Genomic DNA, 25,473 nt, shown 5'->3' with positions numbered 1-25,473 from the left:
GTGAGAAAGTTTCTTGATAGGATCCACGTTTGTGCCAAATTTCATGAAAATTGAAAGGGGTCTGGATTTTTTTTGTTGATTTGGTATGGAATGACCCATTTTTAAGACAGGGGTCCCCATTTAAATGGGTGTATATGTGAGCTGGGTGCAGTAGCTAGGCCGCTACTGTCAGAGAAGCCTAAATGCATGTAGCTATTCAGGCAAAAATCAAGGTGTGGTCATTGTGCATGTATCTATTTACTATTGAACAGTAGCTGATGCTCTCAATGTTCATACAAATAGCTTTGAATTCGATATAGGTAACTATTTGACTTGCACGAGCTTCATGCATGGCCGAATTTAAAATTGCACGACAGAGGTGACTTTGGAGCTTTGTAATTCACAGCCAATAAGGACTGAGCCAAATATCTGCATATATTTTGAGAGTATAAGAGTTGCTCTTTCATATAAAGTACAGAAAGACTTGATCAGCTTCAAGCATTACGAGTAGTGCCACTCGACCGATAATACATTTTTTTGTCCAAGAATTGAGAACATTCGGAGACAGGTCACTTTTGCAGCTCCTACAGCCAGACGAAGAAAGCTGCAGGTCTGAAATTTTGCATGCATGAGTTTATGGCCTAGACCTCTCCAAAGACATAGCAAGAGGAGAAATTTTCGTTGCGGGTTTAAAGAAAAATCACGTCCGAACCGATGGTGGTTGAACATTGGTGGCTTACTCTAGCTACATGTACACAGGGCCGCCAACAAGAGAGGGAGGGGGGCAACTGGGGCTTTTGCAGAATTCTCATATCTGCAGCGTGATTCTAGTTTAATTCCATTTCTGCCAAAGGCTGTTAATCTTAAAGAAATTGTTGCTAAAGCTAGGGAAACTGCGGTACCACAGTGTGAAGATGTATCCACAAACAATGACTCGATCTACTCCAAGCACCAAAGTGAATATTAAACAAAAAGGTGACAGCCAACTAGCATTGGCATATAAAGCAATTCGAGACAAGTGCATAACTCTGACTGACAAGGACTTACAAGGACAATTCCCATGACACACAAAGTATTTTTCCTTCGCTGAATGATCACATGGGATATTGTGGAGCAGAATTTTCTACTAAACCACCTAGTAAATGTGCCACACAAACTATGTGACAAAACCGATGCCGACAGCACAAAAAGAGATCAGTAATATTCATGTAGTGGAGATTGCAGGATTGCAGGTAGCAGATTTATCCAAGCCAAACCTTGGGTAATTCCCATTAGTATTGAATCCATTCAATGGAGAATGTTAACAAAATTTCCATTAACAATAAATGTATATGAGAAGAATGTTCTAGAACTTATCAGACTGCATACTAATTAAACAATAAACAATGACATAATGTAGTGCTATAAAAACAGCTGTAATTTTATGTACATTGCTCAGTGTAATTTTAATGTCAAAGAAGTTAGTCTGCTCTAAAAGGTGCATCACTTGGGAAGGTGTTTACAACTTTTGGAGGTCCTACTGAGACATTCACTGAGCCAGAAGAGCCTGAGTACACTGAAGGAAGGTGAACTAGAAACTTGTCAAGTCTCTTCAAGAAGATTGGAACACTTCAGTGTAAGAGTAGTTTATAGTGGTTTAGTTTCCTAAGACTAGTTTAGAGTGTGTGTCATCATAGTCAATGATATAGTACAGGTATAAATTAGTCAGTGTCATAACTTTAGACTTTTCAGTCATGGCCCAAGCTCCCTGTGCTAGTAGGAATAATGTTAAAAACGTGGACCAAGCCCTACAGTGTGAGTTGTGTGGGCTATGGGAACATCTTTCATGTATGAGAGAACCTGATAAGCCTTCAGAGGAACTATATACTCTTCTATGTCAGTCACAATGTAATGCTCTATGGGTAGTATGTTCAATTTGTCGTAGTCAAGGTTCTGTAACAAAGAGTTGGTGTCAAAAAACTTGTTCTGGAAGAGCGACTACATACTAGTGAACTATCACTACAAGAGAAAGAACGCCTGGAAGCAAAAACAGACAGAGACAGGATACTCCAGTCACTTGAGAAACAAAAAATGAATTTACAAAAAAAAGCTGGATGGGAAGAAGGGAGGAAAGTCACAGCAAGCTGAACAGCCACCGCCTTCTGACCACCCAGTACAGCAGCAGTTTGTTCCTTTAGAAGACTATCATACTGATAGTAGTGAAAGTGAGGGTAATGTGCCTGCTTTCAAGTGTCCCCCAGGTTTTAGAGAATCACAGAAACGAGTTGATAAATTATCTGGAAAGAGCAGTGAAAATGATTTTGAAGTCTGGCTAGTTGATTTCATAGAAGCCACAACTGACTGCATGTGGACAGATGATGACAGAACTCATTGGTTCTCACGGTTTTGTCTGACTCTGCAAAGGTTACCTGGCAAAGAACTGATACAACAGAAGACAGAGCATCATGGCAGAGGATAGTTGAGGTCTTTAGAGGTTATTATGGAGTGCACATGGACCCAAGAACCGCCTATCAACGCTGTCATGAGTTACAATATGACAAATTGGCTCAGTGCAAGGACTTTTAGAATCAATGAGAGACTATCAGAGGATGGCACCTCAAAAGTTATCTGCCAATTTGGAGTCCATATTGTGGAACAATTAAGTTACAGAATGAAGTTGGCCAGATGAATGAAGGTTCCTTGCAGGAATTGTTTCAAAAGGTGTTGAAGGCTGCATGAAGAAACAGTTAAAGAAAGAGAAGATTTAATTACAAAGGTTCAGAAGGGAGAAAGTTTCAAAGCAGGTCTAGTTACAGGTATGATGGAAAAGTAAATTACCCACAGTCCCGCCAAGAGCCTGGCAGTACCAGTATGTCAACAGTCAAGTGTTTTAAGTGTGGCAAAAGGGTCATCTTGCAAGGTCATGTCGCGTAGTGAAACTTGTAACAGAAGGTCAGCTGATATAGTAAACAGCATAACAGTAAACAGTTACATGATGAGTCAGCTGATATTAAACAGCAGAGCAGTCAACAATCATGTGACCAGTTAATTGACAGAGAACAAACATTCATCCAGCTTGTGAATCAACCAGTTGATGAAAACAGTGAAAGCCTGTCAGTGTCAGAGGTATGGAGACATATATTATCTGTAAGTAAATCATCTACATGCTGTAATACTAATGTGGTTGGTTCAGTTTACAAGGTTGATGTAATAGTTTGAGGTATTCCAACAAGAGAATTTATTGATTCAGGTTCACAAGTGTGTATTGTCAGAAAACAATTACTTCCCTACATTAAAGAAAAACAAAATTGGAGTGTCTCTAATTGTTTGGCCCGACATTTAGCCCTTGATACTCAGCCCATTGGAGCAGAGGGGTCCCCACTTGGTGCCAAGGCTTTGGTAAAGTTACATGTTGTTGAAATCACTGGGTTAAGCTTACAAATTCCCTGCTATGTGATGGCCTATTTGGGAGTCATTAGCCAAACCAGTGGCTTCTTCGATATTGCAAGAGTTACTACAACACAGCAGTCAAGCAGATCTATAAAAGTTCTTCCAATGGTTTTGAAACATACTGTGCAACTAATGCCTGGACACACTGTGTGGATTAATGTGGTAGGCCAATCACAGAAACAAGTGGCTGTTGACTTTTCAGTGTACAAAATCATCTGTGTACAAATTACGCTACAATGCCTGAAGAGTGTACTGAACTTGTGCCAGCACAATCACGACTTACTGTGAAATCTACATATAAACCCATTGCTGATGTAGTGCATTCCAGCACTAGCACTGGTCCCAATAGTCTACAGATTATTGTTCCAAATGAAAACATTATGTGTGAGGCACAATGTGATTTTGCTGATGGAATTTGTGGAAGTCAAACTCTGTGCAGAATCCCTTTGGTGAATTGGGGAACACAACCACAAGTGTTCAAGAAAGGAACAGTCATTGGACAGTTGGAAGAGGCTAGTCTAGTAGAACATGGTGATCCATTGTGGAACAGCCAATGGGAAGAACCACCCAAAAGTGCCGAAGAGCAGTCAGTTAGAATGTGTCAAGTTAGTGATCGATTGAATCAATTGGTGAAAGAATTCAAGATCAATGATCAATGTTCTGATACTGAACAAAGGCAGTTACTGGACAGTTTATTAGAGCATGAGCAAGTTTTTGCTTTGTGTGATGGAAGAGTTAGGAGAAACTGATGTAGTAGAACATTCAATAGACACTGCAGGTGCAAATCCTGTAAGAGAAGCTCCAAGAAGTTTACCATACACCTTGAGAAAGCAACTAGAGGAGGAGCTAGATGAGTTGTTGCAAATCAATTGTGTAGAACCGGCAAATAGTCCCTATGCTTCACCAATAGTACTAGTTAAAAAGAAGGATGGCACTCCTCAACTTTGCGTTGACTATCGAAGTATCAATAAGGATACAGTTCCAGATTGCTATCCATTACCTCGTGTGGATGAGCTGATAGATGCTATTGAGAACCAAAATGCAAAGTAATTTTCAACCCTTGATCTGATGCGTGGATACCATCAGGTCAAAATGGAAAATAAGTCTAAGGCAAAGACAGCATTCTTTTGTCATCATGGATTGTTTCAATACTGTAGAATGCCGTTTGGCCTTACAAACTCACCAGCAACGTTTCAAAGATTAATGGATAAATTATTTGCTGGGTGGGATTTTGTATTCATTTATTTAGATGATATTCTCATTGCCTCTAAAACCTTTTCTGAACACATCACTCATTTGAAGAAAGTATTGCAGAGGCTTCAGCAAGCAGGACTCAGAGTAAAGCCCTCAAAGTGCGCTATTACTGAGCACAAGGTTGAGTACCTAGGTTTTGTGTTGTCATCAAAAGGAGTAAGTCCTACAGAGAAGAATATTGAAGCCATCAAACTTATTTCTAGGCCATCCACAGTGAAGGAAGTCAAACTATTTCTAGGGTTAGCCAATTTCTACCAGAGGTATGTCAGAAACATGGGAATGATCAGTAAACCTTTAACAGCTTTAACAAAGAAAGACAAACAATCTGGTCAACTTGTACCATTTGAATGGAATGAGCAGTGTGAGGAAGCCTTCCAGACTATAAAGTAAGTACCGTATATGACCGTATTAAAGCCGGGCTCAAATACACGCAGGGGCTCAAATATACGCCGGGTACAGCTAGGAGACTGTCATAATAAACGCCGGGGCTAATTTAAATGCCGGGGTGCTAATGATATGCACTGAAAGGGGTTCTAAACCCGTGTCAGCTGCTAACTATACAGTGATGTCTCATCACCACTCTTATGATGTCTTGTCTTGTTCAACTATGCCTTCTCTTCTGGTGATGGCCATAGCGTATTTATCGTGGTCATTGTCATCTTTCCACCAGACTTCCAATGTTTCACCCAGCAGAGGAGTCCAAATGGGTTTATGTATGTAATGGGCTATGGATTTCGTATTTCGTAAGTACTTGTACTGACACCTGTCATTCTCAACGAGTGGCTAGTAAGAAATAAACGCCCGGGTCCAAATTAACGCCGGTCTCGTTTAAACGCTGGGTCAAAAATGATTTATAGGAAATAAACGCCCGGGCTTCTATACGGTCATATACGGTACTGATATCTACACCAGTTCTAATGTCACCAGATCTTGACAAGGAGTTTTTTCTATGGGTTGATGCTTGCGAGAATGGCTTTGGAGCTGTATTAGAACAAGTTGGTGATGACAATGAGCGACATCCAGTAGCTTTTGTTAGTTGGGCTACCAATGACACTGAGAAGAAATATCCTCCTACAAAGTTAGAGATGGCAACAATTGTGTTTGCTTTAAATCACTTTGAAGTATATTTACTTGGACATAAGACAACATGCAGTTTACACAGACCACCAAGCGCTTGTATCCAATTATTTGTCTTTTATGAAAGGTCAATCAAAGGGATTATTGTTGAGATGGTACCTGAAAATTGCTCAGTTCCTACCAGACCTTGTGCTTGAACATAAGCCAGGGAAGTTAAATGAGGCTGCCGATGCGCTATCACGAGCACCCATGCTGAATGAAGAGTCATTTGATAGTAGAGTACTGATAGTTTCCTTTAGTCCTAAAGAGCAGTTAATTCAGCAAATTCGTGACAAAGGCTCAGGAGATAGTCAGTATCATTGATTATTTAGAAAAAAAGAAGTTACCAGAAGACTGGGAAGTAGCACATAGAATTTTAAGTGTAGCTAAGAAAGGATACTTTGTTTTAGATAATGTGCTGTATTATGAAAGCAGTGATGTGCAAGGGCGAAGACGTCTTGTAGTTCCAGAGATACTCAGAGATCAAGTAGTAGCAGAACACCATGATGAGTTGTTGTTTGCTGGACACTTTTCAGTAAAGAAGACCCTACAGAAATTGAAATTGTATTTTTATTGGCCCGGTATGAGTTCTTCAGTTTTTAAGAAGTGAGAGTAATGTCTTACCTGTGCAACAGTGCAAGGACAAGAGAGAAGACAGAACTCTGCTGCATAGCATCCCAGTTGGTGAACCTTTTGTCATTGTTGGCATGGAGTTTAAAGAAATGGATGAGAGTTTTGATAAGAATCGCTATGCTTTAGTCTTTCAAGACTATTTAACAAAATGGCCAGAGGTATATGCAGTGGCAGACTGGACTACAGCAACTGTTGCTAAATGCCTAGTAGCAGATATACAGACATGGTGTGCCTACCTCTTTGATTCATGATCGTGCTCCAGAATTCCTTGCAGATGTTTTGCAAGATACGTCTTTTGTTCTGGGTATCAAACAACTCCCCACCACCCCAGGACACCCACAATGTGATGGCTTAATCAAATGTTTCAACCACACACTGAAATCTATGCTAGCAAAGGTAATAACTAACAAAGGACGTGACTGGGACAAGTTACTTGGTCCATTGTTGTTTACTTATCGAACAATGGTACATTCTTCCACAGGAGAAACACCTTTTTTCCTACTATATGGTAGAGATGCTAAGCTACCGTCAGCATTGGATTTCCATTCTCCTCGTCCAAAGACTCCTGTTATTTACTCGAGACTATAGCGCAGTTATTTATAAGGAATTAATGTTTATTCGTGAAATTGCTAGGAAAATATTCAGCAGGCTCAACTATCTCAGAAAAAAACAGTATGACAAGTCTACCTGTCCGGTAACAATTCAGGTTGGTAATGAGTAACCCAAGTTTAAGCTAGATAGATCCTACCATGGACAATATTGAGTGTATGAAGTTACTGATACCACTGTCAAAGTTAACCAGTGACTGAACCGGGCAGTGAAGCAAGATGCGTCTCCCTACAGAAGGTTTCCAGATGTAAAGAAAGTATTCCAACTGATCAAATGTGGCTAGGACATAATAAAACTAAACCAAGCAAACGAATAACTGTCAGAAAAAGGGGAGGAAGATGAGAAGAATGTTCTAGAACTTACCAGACTGCATACTAATTAAACAATGAACTTACCAGATAATTAAACAATAAACAATGACATAATGTAATGCTATAAAAAAAGCTGTAATTTTATGTACAATGCTCAGCGTAATTTTAATGTCAAAGAAGTTAGTCTGCTCTAGAAGGTGTATTACTTGGAAAGGTATTTACACTGTATATAAATGAATGGTCTTCATTTATCTGAACAAATTCACTTATCTGAACACTTTTATGATTTAACTGGCACGCAGGTGTTTGGATAATGGAGGTCCTACTGTATATAGAAGTAGTGTTTGATACCTAACTGAATTATTGCATAATTAAATTGATCATCCCAACAAACGGACATATAATCTGTGATGGATGTACAAGCAAATTTCTTGCAAGTAGCAGCTATTCTCAATTACCATCTTTTAGTGGATAGGTGTTATGCAGAATGTTTGCGAAGCATTTCACTCCCAGTAATTCAGTAATCCCAAGGAATTTACTAAATTACTTGGGGTATTTCAGTTGCAACCCATCAAGCCTTGAAGTATAAAGAGTTCTTTAGTGTACACATATATGCTTTACTGGCATGTCTGATAGCAATAGTTCATAACAATTGTTTCCCCATACAAATATTATTATACTCTTGCAGCAGAATTTTTCCACTACAAGTGGACCACACATATCTACAGTGTACATCTACGTATATGCACATACACACTGACAGACCTTTGTCCTGCTCCAGCTGCAACAATGAGTCGTATAATAACTCTACATCACCACTGACTGAATTAATTGCTTGCTGCAACACTTTACAACACTCCGCTATGTCACCGTATGCCCTGAGGGTGTGTGTGATAATACACCTGGTTACTATTTGGTGATTATTACCGTTCAATGTTGGCATACTCCTGCCAGTAGTTGGCATGGCGACCATGTGACTTCATCACCTCCTGCCATAGTGACCTGGCTTCAGTTATGTTGTCATAACAACTAGCCTCAAGTCTTGCTTAATATCATAGTAGTGTACTTTTTGGATCACCTGTACAGGAATGACAACATTGTAACACCACAGAATGTAAACACACCCCAATATAATCCGCACAACTTGGCACTGTATCATTCAGGAAAATCAAGATATTGCGTACACAAATCAACAAGACATTACAACTAGAAAAAGCCACTAAAACTATTGGCTATGGCTATCAAATAGCATTTTCAGACTACAACAATGACATCATCATTGCAAATTCCTGTCATAACTTCTATTGTCTGTTGTTTAAAATGATATTAATGTTTAAGTAGACACATCACATGATATTTACTTTTTTTCATGTATTCTCTGGCTCTAACAAATGTGACCGGATTTGCGAAAAGGTACCTTTTCCACACATTTGACATACCAGCAAACAAAATTATGTAACACTTGACTCCTTATACTGATTAACTTACTCTTAGTATCAATATGTAGCCAGATACTGTTGCTACATTCATTGAAAATTTCAAGCAATTATATGCCATGATCAAAATGTTATGAAGCTTTAAAGTTCAAAATATGGGTCAAATTTTATGTGTGAAAAAGGTACCTTTTTGCAAATCCGGTCACAAATGTTAATCGTAACTCCTCAACTTGTGATACATTATCACTAGTAGTGCTGCTAGTGCTGGGGTGGGAGGGGCTGTGAGCTGATGCAGAACTAGCTCGTCGTCTCATGTAGTCACAAAAGGCAACCCATATCTTCAGACAGTCACCTGACTCAGTGATCATACCCTCCAGTGATTGGTCAAATGTTGCTATGGAAGAATATCACCAAACAAATATACTGCAGAAATATTTGAGGGACAATGATTTCACAAAAATGTGCCATGGGAGACACGAGGTAACTGGATAAGAAAACACAAAGCTGTTACCTGAACATTCTAATTTTTCTTCTTTGTAGACTTGTAAAGCTACACTAGGATGCTATCATGCATGGCTGCTATCACATATACATGTGACTATTATTCCTCTAACTACTGTACCACCACAATGGGAAGGGCCTATACTTGGAAGAGAAAACATATCAACCTAAATTGGTAGCTATAGGTCAGTCTTGGGAATTCAATTGTTGGTTAAAAGTTATATACAAGGTATAGTTGAGTTGCACAGTAAAAGTTTGGTACCTGAATCTCAATTATTCTAAGTGACTACTCTATTATAGTATTTAGTCATAAGATGAACATTCTATTAGAGAAAGTGTATGTTCTATTAGAGTAGTTAAACAGAACTCTATATAAATGAATGGGCTTAATATATTTGAACAAATTTACTTATCTGAACACTTCTATGCTTGAACTGGCACACAGGCATTCGGATAGTGGAGGTCCTACTGTATAGGCAATGACAATGTGACAATACTTATAAACACATTATTACTTATATGGTCGTTTTCAATTATTATCACACACTGTTGACACATGCATAATTATAAGTACATGTAATAAATGAAAAAGCAATCGAATGTTTTATTTGAGTACACTAGAGTACAGTGTATACTACTACATACATATATGCCCCTAACTTTACACCTCCGCTACTCACCAGTGATTTCTTGATGACTAACATGGTTTCTCTCTAATGCTCTACAATAACCTATCTGGAGATCATATGACCAAGGACAGTTATGTACTGCCTGCTTGAATACACTACAGCTCACATGATCCATTTTCAGTCCAACCTATCATATATCCACCTGACATATATTGTGTTTTATTTAATGCTAACCACATAATTAGCATACTCCAACCACAGGTTGTCATGGAGACAGTTGTCAGCAACAGCTCGCTGGTACAAACTGGTGATACGTGTTGGATTGTCCAACAATTTGTCACCCTTGACAACAGCCAGATATGAATGATATAACTCTACACTAGCTTGATTGGTCTGTTGCTATGTCAAAAATATGGTGGATAGTAACAGTTGCTAGGCAGCTTACCAAACTGGTTTCACAAGGTATCAACTTATTTAACATGTGTAATGCAGTAGAGTATTGTGGTAGGTTGGTCTCCATGACAACCTCATCACTCCACTCCTGATACTCCTTGAATGCATCCTCCATACCTGTAGTGGGCATTAATAGGAATAGTGGTACTATCTGACCACAATTCAGATACTCACCTATCAGAGGTATGGCTAGTTGTCGTCGATACAAACTGTTCACTTTACTGTGCTGAGTCATACTAATTAGGGGCATGCATGGGGTAAGGACATGACACACACCACACACACACATGTGTTCTGCGATACAGTGTATCATGTACTGCCACTAATAAACTGTTCGATACAATACTGTATCATGATACTATAATAAAGTGGTCATGGCTAGTTATGACTGGCATATTAGCTAATAGTTGTAACAATATCCAATTTATTTGTGCCTTAAAGAGCCGACACTGATTCTACATTCATTGTGTATACAATTTCTTTATTCAATGAATGCTGCTAAACTACAGTAATAATTATACTGATCATGATGTGACAAATAGCTAGTGTGTTCTGGTATGATTTTTAGTATGGAAAAACAGAGCTGCTGTTAAAAAACATCTCTACCTGGATACCTGCCTCTATTACACCACAGATGTACTATAGTATGTTCACGTTGAGCTGAATCCTCAAAAAATATTTAATAACTCATGGATGCAATTACACACGATCTTGAAATTAGGCTCATTTGTAGCACTGCTTGACCTGCTAAAAATATTTCAAAATTGGCTGAAATGTTAACTCTATTGAGAAAAAAATCTTTTAATTTTTAGCTGTTTTTCAGGATTCACGCTCAACGTGAACATACTATAACCTGGGGTTAGTATATCTATGTATGGATTACCTGAAAATCAACTTTCTTATTGCAAGTCGGTTGTGACACCTTATAATTACCCACACCATTGAGTCTAGTTCGCTGGAATATAATTAGTCCAGCTTGTACCCTTTGTCACTCTGCATGTTTTAACTGGTTGTTCCATTGCATTTGATCAAGGGAGATACACTTGGTGTCATGACTTTGTTTTGCAGCTTTTTGTTCAGAACTTTAACGTGTGCCATCTACTGTAGAGTACAATACATTTTATACTTCAGCAGGTAACTTGTGTTGTCTTCTCTTGTTCGTACGGGATATTTAATGCTCAGGCTTCAGCGTCATGGGATGTAGTTGATCTGTTGATATAATTAATAAGTCTTATACCGTATAGCCAGAAAATTTGGCAGTTTGGAAAGCTACCACAAACATTTTAATACATGCTCCCACAAAGGCTTGTCCGGATTTCTCTGTGTTGTCAAGATGGCTAGTATACACAGCAGATTGTTTACTGCTAGTTCTTTATACTTAAAGTGTAACAGCTATTGTTTTTAGAAGACCTGGGTAAGAATATCTTAGCCATAACACAGTAACAGCAGCACTTATTAATGCATATTTGTATGGATTCTCGTAATACTGCATTTTATAGCACAGGTAGGCTTTCTATTAGAGTATTTAGATCACTAGCTGTTACAATAATACCAACTGTTCTACTTGAAAAGTTTGACATATTGATATTTCCTAAGTACAGTATCGTATTGTGATACTTATTTCCTGTATCGATATATTGCCGTATTGATATTTATTTCAGATCCCTAACACACACACACACACACACACACACACACACACACACACACACACACACACACACACACACACACACACTACACACACACATTACACACACACATTACACACACACATTACACACACACATACACACACTACACACACACACACACATTACACACACACACATCACACACACACATCACACACACACACACACACACACACACACACACACACTCGCATACACAGGGTACACTGCGATACTAACGTTTGTTCTTGTAACACAGTATCGATGCTTTCTGGTTCTTGTAGTTCCTATGACAACAATATCATCACATGACATCACATGATCCAGCTCACTTGTGGTGATGTCAACACAGCAGCCTCAAACTCACGATATGCATCCCAATAATGCTCCCCTATTAGCCACCACAATAACACGCATTAGGGCATCCCAACTAGTTGGTTACCGTGGCAACATGTTGTCCACATGCAGTGACCACACGTTCAAACACGCCCCTTACAAATTCCACTCCTACTTCAAACACTTCCATCTTGTCAACAGCAAACTGACAATACAGCACCCACACCTGTATGGCTTCAACCACCCACACACCTAAACAATGCCAACTTAACCACACCCTTTTCTTACACAGGTAATCCTCCACTGCTCTATCAAACAATATCCTCAGGTTGAGACATGCCTCTTCCACACTAGCCAATGGGATCTCATCTTGTAGCCATGACGACCAGTGCTCTAGGATACAACATCATAATGGGTAGTACAGTACATATATATATATATGTAACACTTTGACACCTCAGATCAAAGGAGCCGCCCGGGCTACATTTTGTATGTAGCCCAGCTAGCCGGGCTACATACGAAATGTAGACTGGGCTACAACTGGGCAGTGATTATATAGACGTAGACGCTGAAATCGATTGTGGGGATCGATTAATACTCACGTGATTAGGATGCACGACTTGGATTTCGCCATGAAAACTACTCAGACGGAGAGCGTTTTGTTATCCTCGCCATCCTACGAGTTGAAAAATGTTGGTCTAAGGTGAGAACTAGCACTATAACTTATTCATTCGATGGTTTCCGCACGTTTTTGAATATGGACACACCCCCATCATGAAGTTACCACTCTGCATGGAGTAACCACTCTACAAGCAAGCTTACCTGTCTAGGCCTTTAGTGAACTGCGTAGTTTTCCCATAAACGATTCAATAGCACTGATTAAAACATCAAACTCGCGTAACAGAAATTCTCTGTGATATCTCTAGGATATGTCTGTTTATCATAACTGAACGTAACCAGAATGTACTAGCTGGTAATCCACAATAGAAAATTTTAGGTATGCATATATAATACATCAAGTGGCTGCACTCGTATTGGCTTGGGTGATTGATCAGGCTATCAGCCTAATAAGTGTTACATATTAGCTGTAACACGGGCATTCGGGCTTTGCCTGATATGTACGCCCTCGGACCTGCAGCCCTCGGGCATACATATCAAGCAAAGCCCTCATACCCATGTTACAACTATTACATGTATCAAGACACACGATAGTGTGTCGTGCAGCCCAAGAAGCCGGCGTGCCACACCGTGAGTACATTAACAGGAAGAAAGAAAACGCAATTTTCACACCTATGTAGCTCTGTGATCCCTTATCCGATTGGAACAAAATTTGCTAGAGACATGCCGCCCAGTTAGGGGAGTCTACATACAATATTTGAAGAAAATCACTCCAGCCATTTCCGAGATACGAGCGAACAAAATTTCGTTTTAATTTCTTCGTTTTTTTCTTCTTCTTCATCTTCATTTCGCACACTTCGCAAAATTCGCCATAAAACACCAATGCATGCTCGGATGGGGCTGAAATTTGGCACACTTAAAGGGCTCATTAAGGCGGATCTCCGTACCAACTTTGGTAGGAATCCGATGAACATTCACGGAGTTATGACCAATTATTTGCGTAAAATAAGGTCGAAGGTCTGTCACGCCTACAGGGTAAACCCCTTGGAGGAATCAGTTGCAAATTGATATGTAGATGGAGCAACCATCGTAGGAGTGCCTTTTGTGGTTTGAAAGGAATCGGGATAAAGACCATGGAGATATGACACAAAACCCAACCTGTGTCAAAATTGCGCGATCGAATTTTACGAATAAAAAAAACTATTAGTTTTCGTGTCTACCAGGCAAACCACTTAGAGCAACGAGCTGAAAATCAGTATGTAGCTGGAATAATCATCATAGAAAGTTCTTGCAGTAGTACAGAAGAATCGGATTACAAATCACTGAGTTATGATTCGAAAGGTAACTACGTGCAGCAAATGCGAGATCGAGATACTCTAATAGAACAGTCACCCTAATAAAGCATTCAGCTGCATTTATAATTTACTCAGCTATATTACATTGCAAGTTATTCTATAGAGAATTCAGCTACAAACAAGTCACCCTGTAGTCAGATCAGCTAGAAGAAGGTACCTAATAGAGAGTTCAGCTACAAAGAAGCCATCATGTAGAGAGTTCAGCTCAAATAAATCACCCTGTAGAGAATTCAGCTACAAACAAGTCACCCTGTAGTCAGATCAGCTAGAAGAAGGTACCTAATAGACAGTTCAGCTACAAAGAAGCCATCATGTAGAGAGTTCAGCTCAAATAAATCACCCTGTAGAGAATTCAGCTACAAACAAGTCACCCTGTAGTCAGATCAGCTAGAAGAAGGTACCTAATAGACAGTTCAGCTACAAAGAAGCCATCATGTAGAGAGTTCAGCTCAAATAAATCACCCTGTAGAGAATTCAGCTACAAACAAGTCACCCTGTAGTCAGATCAGCTAGAAGAAGGTACCTAATAGAGAGTTCAGCTACAAAGAAGCCATCATGTAGAAAGTTCCGCTATGAACAGATCACACTATAGAGAGTTCAGTTAGAAACAAGTCATCCTGTAGAGAGATCAGCTAGAAGAAGTCACATTGTAGAGAGTTCAGTTACAAAGAAACAATCATGCAAAGAGTTTAGCTGCAAACAAATCACTTAGTAGAAAGTTCCGCTATGAACAGATCACACTGTAGAGAGTTCAGTTAGAAACAAGTCATCCTGTAGATAGATCAGCTAGAAGTCACTTTGTAGAGAGTTCAGCTACAAAGAAACCACCATGTAAGAGAGTTCAGCTGCAAACAAATCACCTGTAGAGAGTTCAGCTAGGAACAAGTCACCCTGTACAGAGATCAGCTAGAAACAAGTCATCCTATAGAGAGTTCAGCTAGAAGAAGTTACATTGTAGAAAGTTCAGCTACAAAGAAACTACCATGTACAGAGTTCAGCTGCAAACAAATCGCCCTGTAGAGAATTCAGCTACAAACAAATCACCCTGTAGAAAGATCAGCTAGAAGAAGTTACCTTGTAGAGAGTTCAGCTAGAAACAAATCACCCTGTAGAGAGTTCAGCTAGAAACAAATCACCCTGTAGAGAGATCAGCTAGAAACAAGTCACCCGTAGAGAGTTCAGCTAGAAGAAGTTACATTGTAGAGAGTTCAGCTACAAAGAAACTACCATGTACAGAGTTCAGTTGCAAACAAATCGCCCTGTAGAGAATTCAGCTACAAACAAATCACCCTGTAGAAAGATCAGCTAGAAGAAGTTACCTTGTAGAAAGTTCAGCTACAAACAAATCACCCTGTAGAGGGTTCAGCTACAAACAAGTCACCCTGTAGAGAGTTCAGCTAGAAGAAGTTACAATGTAGAGAGTTCAGCTACAAAGAAACTACCATGTAGAGAGTTCAGCAGCAAACAAATTGCCCTGTAGAGAATTCAGCTACAGACAAATCACCTTGTAGAAAGATCAGCTAGAAGAAGTTACCTTGTAGAGAGTTTAGCTACAAACAAATCACCCTGTAGAGAGTTCAGCTAGAAACAAGTCACCCTGTAGAGAGATCAGCTAGAAACAAGTCACCCTGTAGAGAGTTCAGCTAGAAGAAGTTACATTGTAGAGAGTTCAGCTACAAAGAAACTACCATGTACAGAGTTCAGCTGCAAACAAATTGCCCTGTAGAGAATTCAGCTACAAACAAATCACCCTGTAGAAAGATCAGCTAGAAGGAGTTACTTTGTAGAGAGTTCAGCTACAAACAAAATCACCCTGTAGAGAGTTCAGCTAGAAACAAGTCACCCTGTAGAGAGTTCAGCTAGAAGAAGTTACATTGTAGAGAGTTCAGCAGTTTAGCTGCAAACAAATCGCCCCGTAGAGAATTCAGCTACAAACAAATCACCATGTAGAAAGATCAGCTAGAAGAAGTTACCTTGTAGAGAGTTCAGCTACAAACAAATCACCCTGTAGAGAGTTCAGCTACAAACAAGTTATCCGGTAGAGAGATCAGCTAGAAAGATCACCTTGCAGAGAGGTCAGCTACAAAGAAATCACCCTGCTTCATCTTTTCTTCTTCCTGTAGTAAAGAAAAAATGACAGGTTAAAAAGCCCTAAAGCCGGCCATAGGCCAGCTTTGGGGTATACAAATACAAAAAGATGTGAAACCTAATCCAAAACAGCTAAGCTGTAAAAAAAGAGTGCGGCCCTGAGAAAGGCTATGGTGAAAAAAGATGTGAAATCCAAGGTGGCGGCCAAGAAATGGCTGTGATGGTAGGTTAATGGTAAAAATTTTAATAACAACAATTCAGGTGAATTTGGTGCCACTTGGTCCTGGCACAAAATTCACCTGAATTGTCGTTATTAAAATTTTTACCATTAACCTACCATCACAGCCATTTCTTGGCCGCCACCTTGGATTTCACATCTTTTTTCACCATAGCCTTTCTCAGGGCCGCACTCTTTTTTTACAGCTTGGTTGTTTTGGATTAGATATATATGCAGTGGTGTATGTGGGAAGGACAAGGCATTGGATACCTGTAGCTACAGTAAAAAATGGATTGATTTAGAATTTTGGCTAATTTGTAGTACCAGCGTTGAAACCGGGTCGGGTCATCCGGGTCACATTTTCTCCGGGTCATCCGGGTCTGACCCGGTTTACAATTTATCCGGGTTACAATTTATCCGGGTCTGACCCGGATTGGATCACGTGAGAAACGAAATTGTTCGTTTGACAACGTGGAAACTTATAAACGCTATCGCGTAGCTCTTTCGTGAGCCACGCCCACTTATCGCATTACCAACATACGCTCAGCCACGCTCATTTGTTAGTAAGTGTAGTATGTAGCACAAAATTGAGGGTATCTATGGTGAGGGGTAGCTATTGTCAGTAGGTGAAGATCTTTTTTTTTTGGTCTTCAACCTACAGCTAGGCTGAAGTTGCAATATTTACTCAACACGAATCGAAAGCTCAAAATGTAGACCCGTTCGCTCACTCGAGACTAGCCGAAACACGTCTCGGCTTTAATTAATCCGGGTCAAATCCGGGTCAAATCCGGGTCTGACCCGAATTGCTATCCAGGTCAGTGGGTCATCCGGGTCAGCAGTAGTGACCCGGTTTCAACGTTGTGTAGTACTGCTTGACCCGTTAAAAATATTTGAAAATCTTTTCATTAAAAAACCTGACATAATATTTGTTATGGTTATTAAAGCTTTACAGTGACCAGCACTGAAGGTCTGGCAGCAACATGTGCTGCAGCTATTTATGATCAATCAAAATTTTTATCATATATTTCCTATGGGGAAGCCATGAAAGTACAGTGTCAATTACAGCCCTTTCTGAAACTTGTAATGGAGCCAAACTATATGTGTCTATTGTTGACACCTTTGCTGTTGCTACTAATCATCTGGTTGGCTGAAATGTTAACTCTCTTTAGAAAAAAAAAATGCACTTTGAATTTTTAGTCGTTTTATAGGATCCAGCTCGACTTGTACATACATACATACATAATTTTCCTATAATTCAACAAATCTTCCCACTATTCACTTATCAGTGATAACAAAGTCCAAAGGTCACCTGTTAAACAATTTATTGGATACAATGTAGCGGAGATGAGGCAGAGTTAGGGGTCCCTCGTGTTGGTCTTGCATGTTGGCCTTCTTTACAGCATAAGAGAAGGCTACAAGTGGTACCTGTGGACCATCTACCTTTATGGGGGTATGGCCTAAATTCAAAGTTGCAAACACATTAGTCAGCATCCCTGGGTAAGGAATGGGAGTATCTAGAGATGGTGGACTGTATCCAGAACACATGTACATTCTAAGGTTATGTTTACAATAAAATACTGAAAACACAGCTAGCTTACAACTATCCAGGAGGCAATCAACTCAAACTCAACTATAGAATTGTTCTAAAGTCAAGTTTGGGAGGTTGCTCCACTGTTTGATGGTACTGGTGGAAAAAAACAATGTCGGTAAGCAGTTGTGTAGGTAACGGGGGAAACATATCTCGGTAACTTATCCAAATATGTTCAAGATATTTACTTAGTCTCCTAGACTAGCGGTCATTACCTTGTACAGGCTCTGGCCCTCCAGTGCCCACCTGGTTAAAAACAAATGGGGGTACACTACCAGAGGTAGTTGTATAGATGGTAAACCTTAGCCATGTGCATTGTGTAGTGCGCGCATATTGTGTGTACGTGTGTATGTACCAGCTGTGCTAAATGGGAAGCAAATGCCAAAGTCTCACATAAAGGCTGACGTTATGGTGGGAGCCCCAACTACATGGTTAAGCCTGGTACTATGTAGTCTGGATATTTTGACTACAGTACTGTGCAAGTAGTGAGGAGGCATGACCATTTATACGGCAGCCAAAGTCTTTGTTTACGTAGTGTTTGTAGTAATGTAGCATGTCAGCATGCAATGTCACTCACCTTCACTGAGGGGGGATACCCTACTCATTTCTTCTCTTGCTCTACGAACCCTCTCCAGGTCCCCCAGTTGACGCAACAACTGGATACACTCCACGTGCGCATCATATCGGTAAGCGTCTTCCTCTAGCTATGACGTCATCAAAGTTATATTGTTTATACAACACTAGTCTCGCGTGCCAGACGGTTTGTGTGGGGGCGGCAAATAAACCGTCTGGTAACTGTTGCACACATTCCGGGACCACTGCCGGAATGTTGGCAGAGCCAATCAGATCGCTCCGCGGACTTTGTGACGAAACAAACACTAATAATTCAAATTCTTAGTGTAATAAAGAACTGAATCTCGGCTACAAATTACTTTTTCGAAAGTTTAACAACGGCATGGGCTTAGGATCTTTGTTTCCCTAGTACAGGGCTCTTAAAAGCGTAGGTATAAGAACGATTATGGTTTACTACGGATTTGAGAAACGGCGAAAATGTCTAGGATGACGTTCAGCAATGTTTCGAATATGTCATCAGGACATTACCAGTGCAATTATCGTCTTAGTCTGCTATTGGAACGATTATTACATCATCCTTGGCGCAAAACAATACCGTGATGTAATCTAATTGCATTCCAGTGAGTTCACGGAAGTGTGCAACAGTGACCAGACGGTTTATTTACCGCCCCCACACAAACCGTCTGGCACGCGAGACTAATACAACACGTGATGGACTAACCTGAGCTTTTAGTGTCGTAATTCTGGTCTCAACTTTTGCGGTATCTTCATCCTCCATGTCGGAATCGTTTTCACTACTCGTTTCGTCATCCTGAGGCGAGTCTTTCACTGGAGAAGCCATTACATAACTCAATCCCACAAGTGATCATTACATAGCCACACTCTGGTGTTACGTAGAGCTCGATGTAGAGAGACAGCGGTGAACTACACTACTTGTAGCCGTGAATGAAGTTCTGATCATTGAAGGTAACGTACATTGGTTGTGTTCGGGTAGTCTTGCGGTGCCTGACCCTAAAGAGTATTTTAGGGTAGGACGCCAAGACTAGATTTGGCATGTACAGGCACTTGTATTGTAATGTGTTTGTTACTGCGTAGAATCTCCAGTAGTCTCGTAGGGAAGACCCAGGTTAGTCCGCGTTTCACGATGCCCTGGCACTAAGTTATGGGTGGTCTCCTCAGCGGACTCCTGCTCACTGTGCATGTGGGATTTCCTTTTCAGTGGAGCATGCTTTATCCTGTCCCAAGGGTGGCTTACCTTCTATCCGACACAATGAGATCAGAGATCTAACTGCTACCCTGTTGACTGAGGTATGCTCTCAGGTAGCTGTTGAACCAGAGCTCCAGCCGGTTTCACAGCAGGACTACCCTGCTTCTGCCAATATCCAAGATGGTGCCCGTCTTGACATCGCCATGAATGGTTTTTGGGGTGGAAGAAGTGAAAGATGTTTTGTGGATGTGCGGGTGTTCAACCCTCTGGCTGCTACTAATGCGTCCTCATCACTGGCCTCCTGTTATCGGAGGCACGAGAACATTAAGAAACGCGCGTATGCTCAGAGAATTCGTGAGGAGGAGCATGCCTCTTTTACCCCCCTGGTAATGTCTGCCTCTGGTGGTCTGGCTCATGAGGCTTCTGTTTTTTATCAACGCTTGGCTCATCAACTTTCAAATAAGTGGGGCGATGATTACTCTGTTGTCATGGGGTGGTTAAGGTGCTGTCTATCTTTTTCTCTCTTGCGGTCCTCCATACAATGCATCCGCGGAGCCCGCTCATCCATCGGTCACTATGTTAAGTCTCCCCCAATTGTGGAGCTGATTCGGGCATAGTCTCAGTTTGCCGTGGACTAAGAAAGTCCTGGTTTGTCCAGCACAGGCCATTTATGTGCTGGGGGTGGTAGGCAAGGGCAGTCCATCAAGCCCGGAATAAAAAAAAATTAAAAAAAAAAAAAAGGTTAGTCTGGCGCCGCCCAAATCTTTGCGAAGGGTGGGCATGCAGCGCCAGACTAGTTATGCACTTGTCAATTTCATGCCCCACCTCCCCACCCCCGGACATCCCCACACCCCAGGTGGGGATTTGACATTGCTTCTCGTCCCTACCCCTGCGGCAATCGACAGCTGTCCAATAGAGCGTTTTCATTTCCGTAGTAACGAATGATGACGTTATGGGCACACCCACAGACGCCATATTGTTGAACCAGTATTCGAATGCGAGTTGTCATTGTTTTGCTCTGGTTTTGAGGTATGGCTGAGGTGACAGCTGTAGAATTGCCATTGAGTGAGTATGTTCGAGAGTTGTCAGTCAGTAATAAGAGGAGATATCTCGAGAAGATATCATCGGGAATTCACCAAGACCCTTACTTGATTCCAGCTTCTGAATTGAGGAACGGCGATTTCCCACCTGTGACAAACACGGATATATTCAACTACCTTGTTCTAGGGCACAGTTTCTGTACCTCGCAACGGTTTAAGTCTCACAAAAGCCTGGATGCCTTCAAGTACTTCCTTTGTGGATTTGTTAATTACTTAAGTTCCAAAAGATTTGATGGAAAGTATGCTGCCATAGCAAAGGTACACTAAACGCTAATCCTTTATAGCGATTACACTTTGTATTATATATTGTAGGTCAGGCATTCCCAGCGTGCCAATGATCCACCAGTGAACACTTGGGTATTGTGTGAGGTTGATGGTACTGTTGAGGCAGGCCACTGTACCTGCATGGCAGGCCTTGGTGAAGTTTTCTCTCATGTTGCAGCCATTCTATTTTATCTTGAATCAGCATCCCGTGTCACTACAACATGCACACAGACAGACTGTGCATGGAAGCAACCTCGTCTGGTTGAGACAATACCATATGCCCGGATTATGGATATACCTTTTACCAAGCCAAAAGGCACTTTAAGCTCTAACAGGAAAAGAGGAGCCCATTTATATAGTGACACCATGCCATTATCAAATTTGCCAAAACCCTTGGAGACACAAAATTTCTCCGTTGTTGAACTTGCATCTGAATCGGATTCAAATGGTATGGGTACAGAGCTGCCTTTCAGTGAAATAGGGCAAGAGTCATCTCAGCATAATGCTTTACAATCACCTAATGAGCAATTTTCAGCTGAGTTTAGTTTTTTACAATTGTTGCAAGTTCCCCCTACTGATGCAGACAAATTAGAATTCCTAACAGAGAATGAAAGTTTTGATCCTGCCATTAATTCAATTATGCCACCACTCTCAGAAAAGTTCAAGACCAGCTCACCAGCTATCAATCTGCCACCTTCCTTGAGAGATTTGTACCGTCCAGAAAACGAAGAGTTAACATACCTTGAACTAATTGCTGTATGTGAGCAAGTAAGTTTAACCATTTCAGATGAACAAACTAGGGTAATTGAGGCTGCAACCCATGAGCAGAGCAAAACTACAGCCTGGTTTATTCAGCGAGCCGGCAGAATAACTGCATCTGTTATGAAACAGGTCTGTGCAACAGATCCAGGAAATCCATCACAGAGTTTGATTCATCGAATTTGTTACCCTGAGTTAAACAAGTTTTTCTCTAAGGCTACTAAATGGGGGTGTGACCATGAAGATTTAGCAAAGTCTGCTTATGTGGGTAATATGAAAGATGTTCACACTGGATTTGTATGCAAGGACAGTGGACTTGTGGTCAGTAGCACACATCCCTTCATTGGGGCAAGGTCTGATGGTAGTATTCAATGTGAATGCTGCACTGGAATAGGAGTGCTGGAAGTGAAGTGTCCTTATTGTGTTCGCAATGGGGAACCTTCATCAGCTCCCTACATCCAAGATGATGGGACTCTAACAAGAACACATACTTACTACTACCAAGTTCAGACACAACTCTTGGTGTGTTCTGCAGATTATGCAGATTTTGTTGTGGCTACTTTTTGTGGTGGAAATGTGAACATCTCAACACAAAGAATATGTCAGGATGAAGGGTTCATCAAAGATATTGTTGACAAAAGCACTTATGTTTTTGAACTGTGTCTTCTTCCAGAATTAGTAGCAAAGTAGAATTAGTAGCGAAGTGGTATTCTCGAGTTCAAGTCATGCCAGCTCAGACTGCAGCAGCTTCAACATCGACTGATATGTACATTTATTGTCATTGCAAGGATGATAAGGGCGGAGATATGGTTGGCTGTGACTACAAAGAATGTGAACATGGACAATGGTTCCACCTTGAATGCCTTAAAATGAAGAATCCCCCTCGTACAAACAAGTGGTATTGCCCGGATTGCCGCAAGTTGCCTCAGTTAAGAAAGAAACAGAGAAAATAATGTAATTTCGTTAATTGTAATTATTATGTCTGAATGTAGTGTGCACAAATGATCAATTACTAGGAACAACAGATTTACATAAATTATTTAATGCAGAACAAATAATAATGATTTTGTCAATAGTAGCTCTTTGTCCTGGCACTTTAGGCTTAACAAAGTCTATCGGAATGCAGCTCATGAGTATGGAAAACTTCTGTCTTGTAGCACCTATCACCCTTTCTATGTGAATTCTGACATTCGCCAGTTGACGGGTTTTCTCGACATCTAGCGGACACAACTGTGTACATCCTCGTGTAAATGCAGGTATCTGTAATGTGGCCTGCATTCTGGCAACATCTTCCTCTATATCAAATCCTCGATCCGCAAGGACGACATCTCCCGGTAACAGTTTAGAGAGAAAGCCACTGTTCACAGTTACAATATGACTTGTTAATTATCTCTGAATATAATGTGGTATACGTGTGTATTATTACTTCTGCACTAAACATGCAGTATTCTTAGCAAAATCAAACATATTACGTTTGGTCATTCTACAGAGGAGTGGTCATTCTTGAGAGGTTTTACCTAGCTTGTGCATTTTACTACACTAAGTGATTCTGTGGTGAAAATTTCATGTCATTAGGAGTTTCATATTCAACTTTATGACACTTATGATATCATGCTTGGTGCCATATAATGTACAGGAAATCCTTGAAAATGCTGTATTCTAAAATCACCGATCTATCACCTTCTTTTGCTAATATCTCTTGATAGGAACCATCAATAGAGGTGGGGTTTGCACTAAAATGATTCTAAAAGATAGCACAATATTTGCCATATCAAAGAATTTAAGGAATGTAAATATTTTAATTTAGTTGGAAATCCCTAGTATTATACTATATGGTGGTCTAAATATTTCAAAGCTAAAATTTTTGTTGATAACTCCCAAAACCACGAAATCAGCCAAAATTTTCCCACTCGAAATATTTAGGCTATACGGTATAAGCGCCCACGTGGAAAGGCGCTTCTGCTTTAGTCTCGTGCCCAGCCGGGCTCGCGCTAATATGCAAACACCGTCTGGTGACAATGCTCGAGTTTCTTGAGCCCGGAAGTGCTATCCAGCCAATATTTTGGCTGGCCAATCAGAATCAAGGAGTTGCATAATTACTTAAAAACAGTATTCGAAAATGGCTATGAATAAAGTAAAACTCACAAAAAGGCGATTTTCTAGATGCGATCTCTTATTAGTAGATAATAGTGTTTCATTACTGGTGCAACGTCCTGTCACCACACTTCGGTTTTACAAGGTGAGATCGGAAGACACAACTTGACAACAAACCTCTTGAACAACCTAGACGAATACTCTTCATCCAAAGCCCAAGGACTCCTGCCTCCTAAATGGCTTTTTGGAGGTAATAAACAATGGTGTCTAGGGTGTTCCAGGGACTCCACAAGACTAGCTGTCTTTGAGATATAAACATGGAACATAGAGACCTCCACATTGCCTATGAAGGCTGGGTAGCACACGGTTCTAGGAAGCCCTGATATTCTTGTTTTTGTCTGCTGTACCACTGTGAACTCAGTTCCCGAAGGGGTCTCCTACAAATAGTTTCTGTCCAGAGATGCCAGGTCAGAACATCTGTCTGCATTTGTCATGGCCATCAAAGTGACGAGTTTCCTGGCCAACACTAATAGGAGCAAACTATCAGATTGGCATGTGCCCAGATAATCACCACTTTACTGACATCCTATGATATTGAGTAGCGTGGGACAAGGGGGGGCGGGCATTAAACATGCCTTCCAGCAGCCTTGACAACAGGGTAGGGCATCCCGTGGGTTGGTTATCAACATTGAGGTGGGCCATGGAGATAGCTGATTGCAGGCTGTTGACTGTACAGTACTGAAGGCCTTGGTCAAATTGGTCAGTTAAAACCTACATTATATCTCCCACAGGTACAGAAAGGGGATTGATTTGCCTTTCACAACACCAGCAATACCACTTCACCCAGGCTGAGTCGTAAGCTGCATGTGTGTTGCTTCACCAGGACTGAAGCAGGATGTCAATAACTATGCCTGAAAGACCCTGCAGAGAGTAGGTTTGCCTGAGACAACCCAAGCAAATGACCTTCCAATATATCAGAAGGTGAAGGGTTAGTTCTGGGCTCAGAAGAAGATCTTTTTCTGGTGGAAGCATGATTGGCTTCTTCATAAGCATGCCTAGCAATCGAGGATAACAGCTCTGAGCCAGCCAAACTGGAGCTATTAGGCAAGCGTAGGTGATTGTCTCCATCTGAATCTTGGTCAAAGATCTCCCTACCAGATTGATAGGAGGGAAAAGATAGGGACCAGGAGACTGAAAAAGCATCCACTGCCATGGCTGTGGGGTCTGGCCTCCAGCTGCAGTACTCTGGCA

General features: G+C 40.8%; 3 protein-coding genes across 3 annotated transcripts in view; 2 read left to right on the top strand and 1 right to left on the bottom strand.

Annotated features, from left to right (window-relative positions):
* Positions 1 to 8,005: 8,005 nt before the first annotated feature.
* On the bottom strand, positions 8,006 to 19,679 carry LOC136253920 (squamous cell carcinoma antigen recognized by T-cells 3-like). The gene is made up of 13 exons (XM_066046579.1): positions 19,520 to 19,679; positions 18,803 to 18,929; positions 12,648 to 12,752; positions 12,466 to 12,593; positions 12,356 to 12,409; positions 12,264 to 12,310; positions 10,525 to 10,586; positions 10,343 to 10,467; positions 10,132 to 10,296; positions 9,949 to 10,084; positions 8,954 to 9,161; positions 8,089 to 8,209; positions 8,006 to 8,032 (listed from the first exon to the last, which is right to left on the bottom strand). The coding sequence occupies exons 1-13, from the start codon at positions 19,637 to 19,639 to the stop codon at positions 8,006 to 8,008; spliced, it is 1,425 nt and encodes a 474-aa protein (XP_065902651.1). The 5' UTR covers positions 19,640 to 19,679.
* The window catches only part of LOC136253918 (protein NLRC5-like), a 30,835-nt gene continuing 24,887 nt past the window's right edge, over positions 19,526 to 25,473 (top strand). Inside the window, exon 1 of the mRNA XM_066046577.1 lies at positions 19,526 to 19,764. The gene's annotated coding sequence lies outside the window, so the exon portion shown is untranslated. The remainder of the gene's footprint in view (positions 19,765 to 25,473) is intronic.
* LOC136253919 (uncharacterized) lies at positions 20,950 to 22,818 on the top strand. Its single transcript, XM_066046578.1, has 2 exons — positions 20,950 to 21,363; positions 21,418 to 22,818. Exons 1-2 carry the CDS (start codon positions 21,037 to 21,039, stop codon positions 22,816 to 22,818), a joined length of 1,728 nt encoding a protein of 575 aa, XP_065902650.1. The 5' UTR covers positions 20,950 to 21,036.

The sequence above is a fragment of the Dysidea avara genome, chromosome 4 (assembly GCF_963678975.1).
Source record: "Dysidea avara chromosome 4, odDysAvar1.4, whole genome shotgun sequence".
Lineage (NCBI taxonomy): Eukaryota > Metazoa > Porifera > Demospongiae > Dictyoceratida > Dysideidae > Dysidea > Dysidea avara.
Note: the sequence above shows the minus strand (reverse complement) of the source record. Positions and strands in the feature narration are given on the sequence as shown.

Excerpts from the sequence above, each read along its gene's own strand:
- LOC136253920 (XM_066046579.1), bottom strand. The coding sequence starts at position 19,639 with ATGGCTTCTCCAGTGAAAGACTCGCCTCAGGATGACGAAACGAGTAGT. Across the intron at positions 12,594-12,647 it reads AGCAGTGGAGGATTACCTGT|CCATACAGGTGTGGGTGCTG; the intron begins GTAAGAAAAGGG and ends GGGTGGTTGAAG. Across the intron at positions 10,468-10,524 it reads ACTAGCCATACCTCTGATAG|GTATGGAGGATGCATTCAAG; the intron begins GTGAGTATCTGA and ends TGCCCACTACAG.
- LOC136253919 (XM_066046578.1), top strand. The coding sequence starts at position 21,037 with ATGGCTGAGGTGACAGCTGTAGAATTGCCATTGAGTGAGTATGTTCGA. Across the intron at positions 21,364-21,417 it reads AGTATGCTGCCATAGCAAAG|GTCAGGCATTCCCAGCGTGC; the intron begins GTACACTAAACG and ends TATATATTGTAG.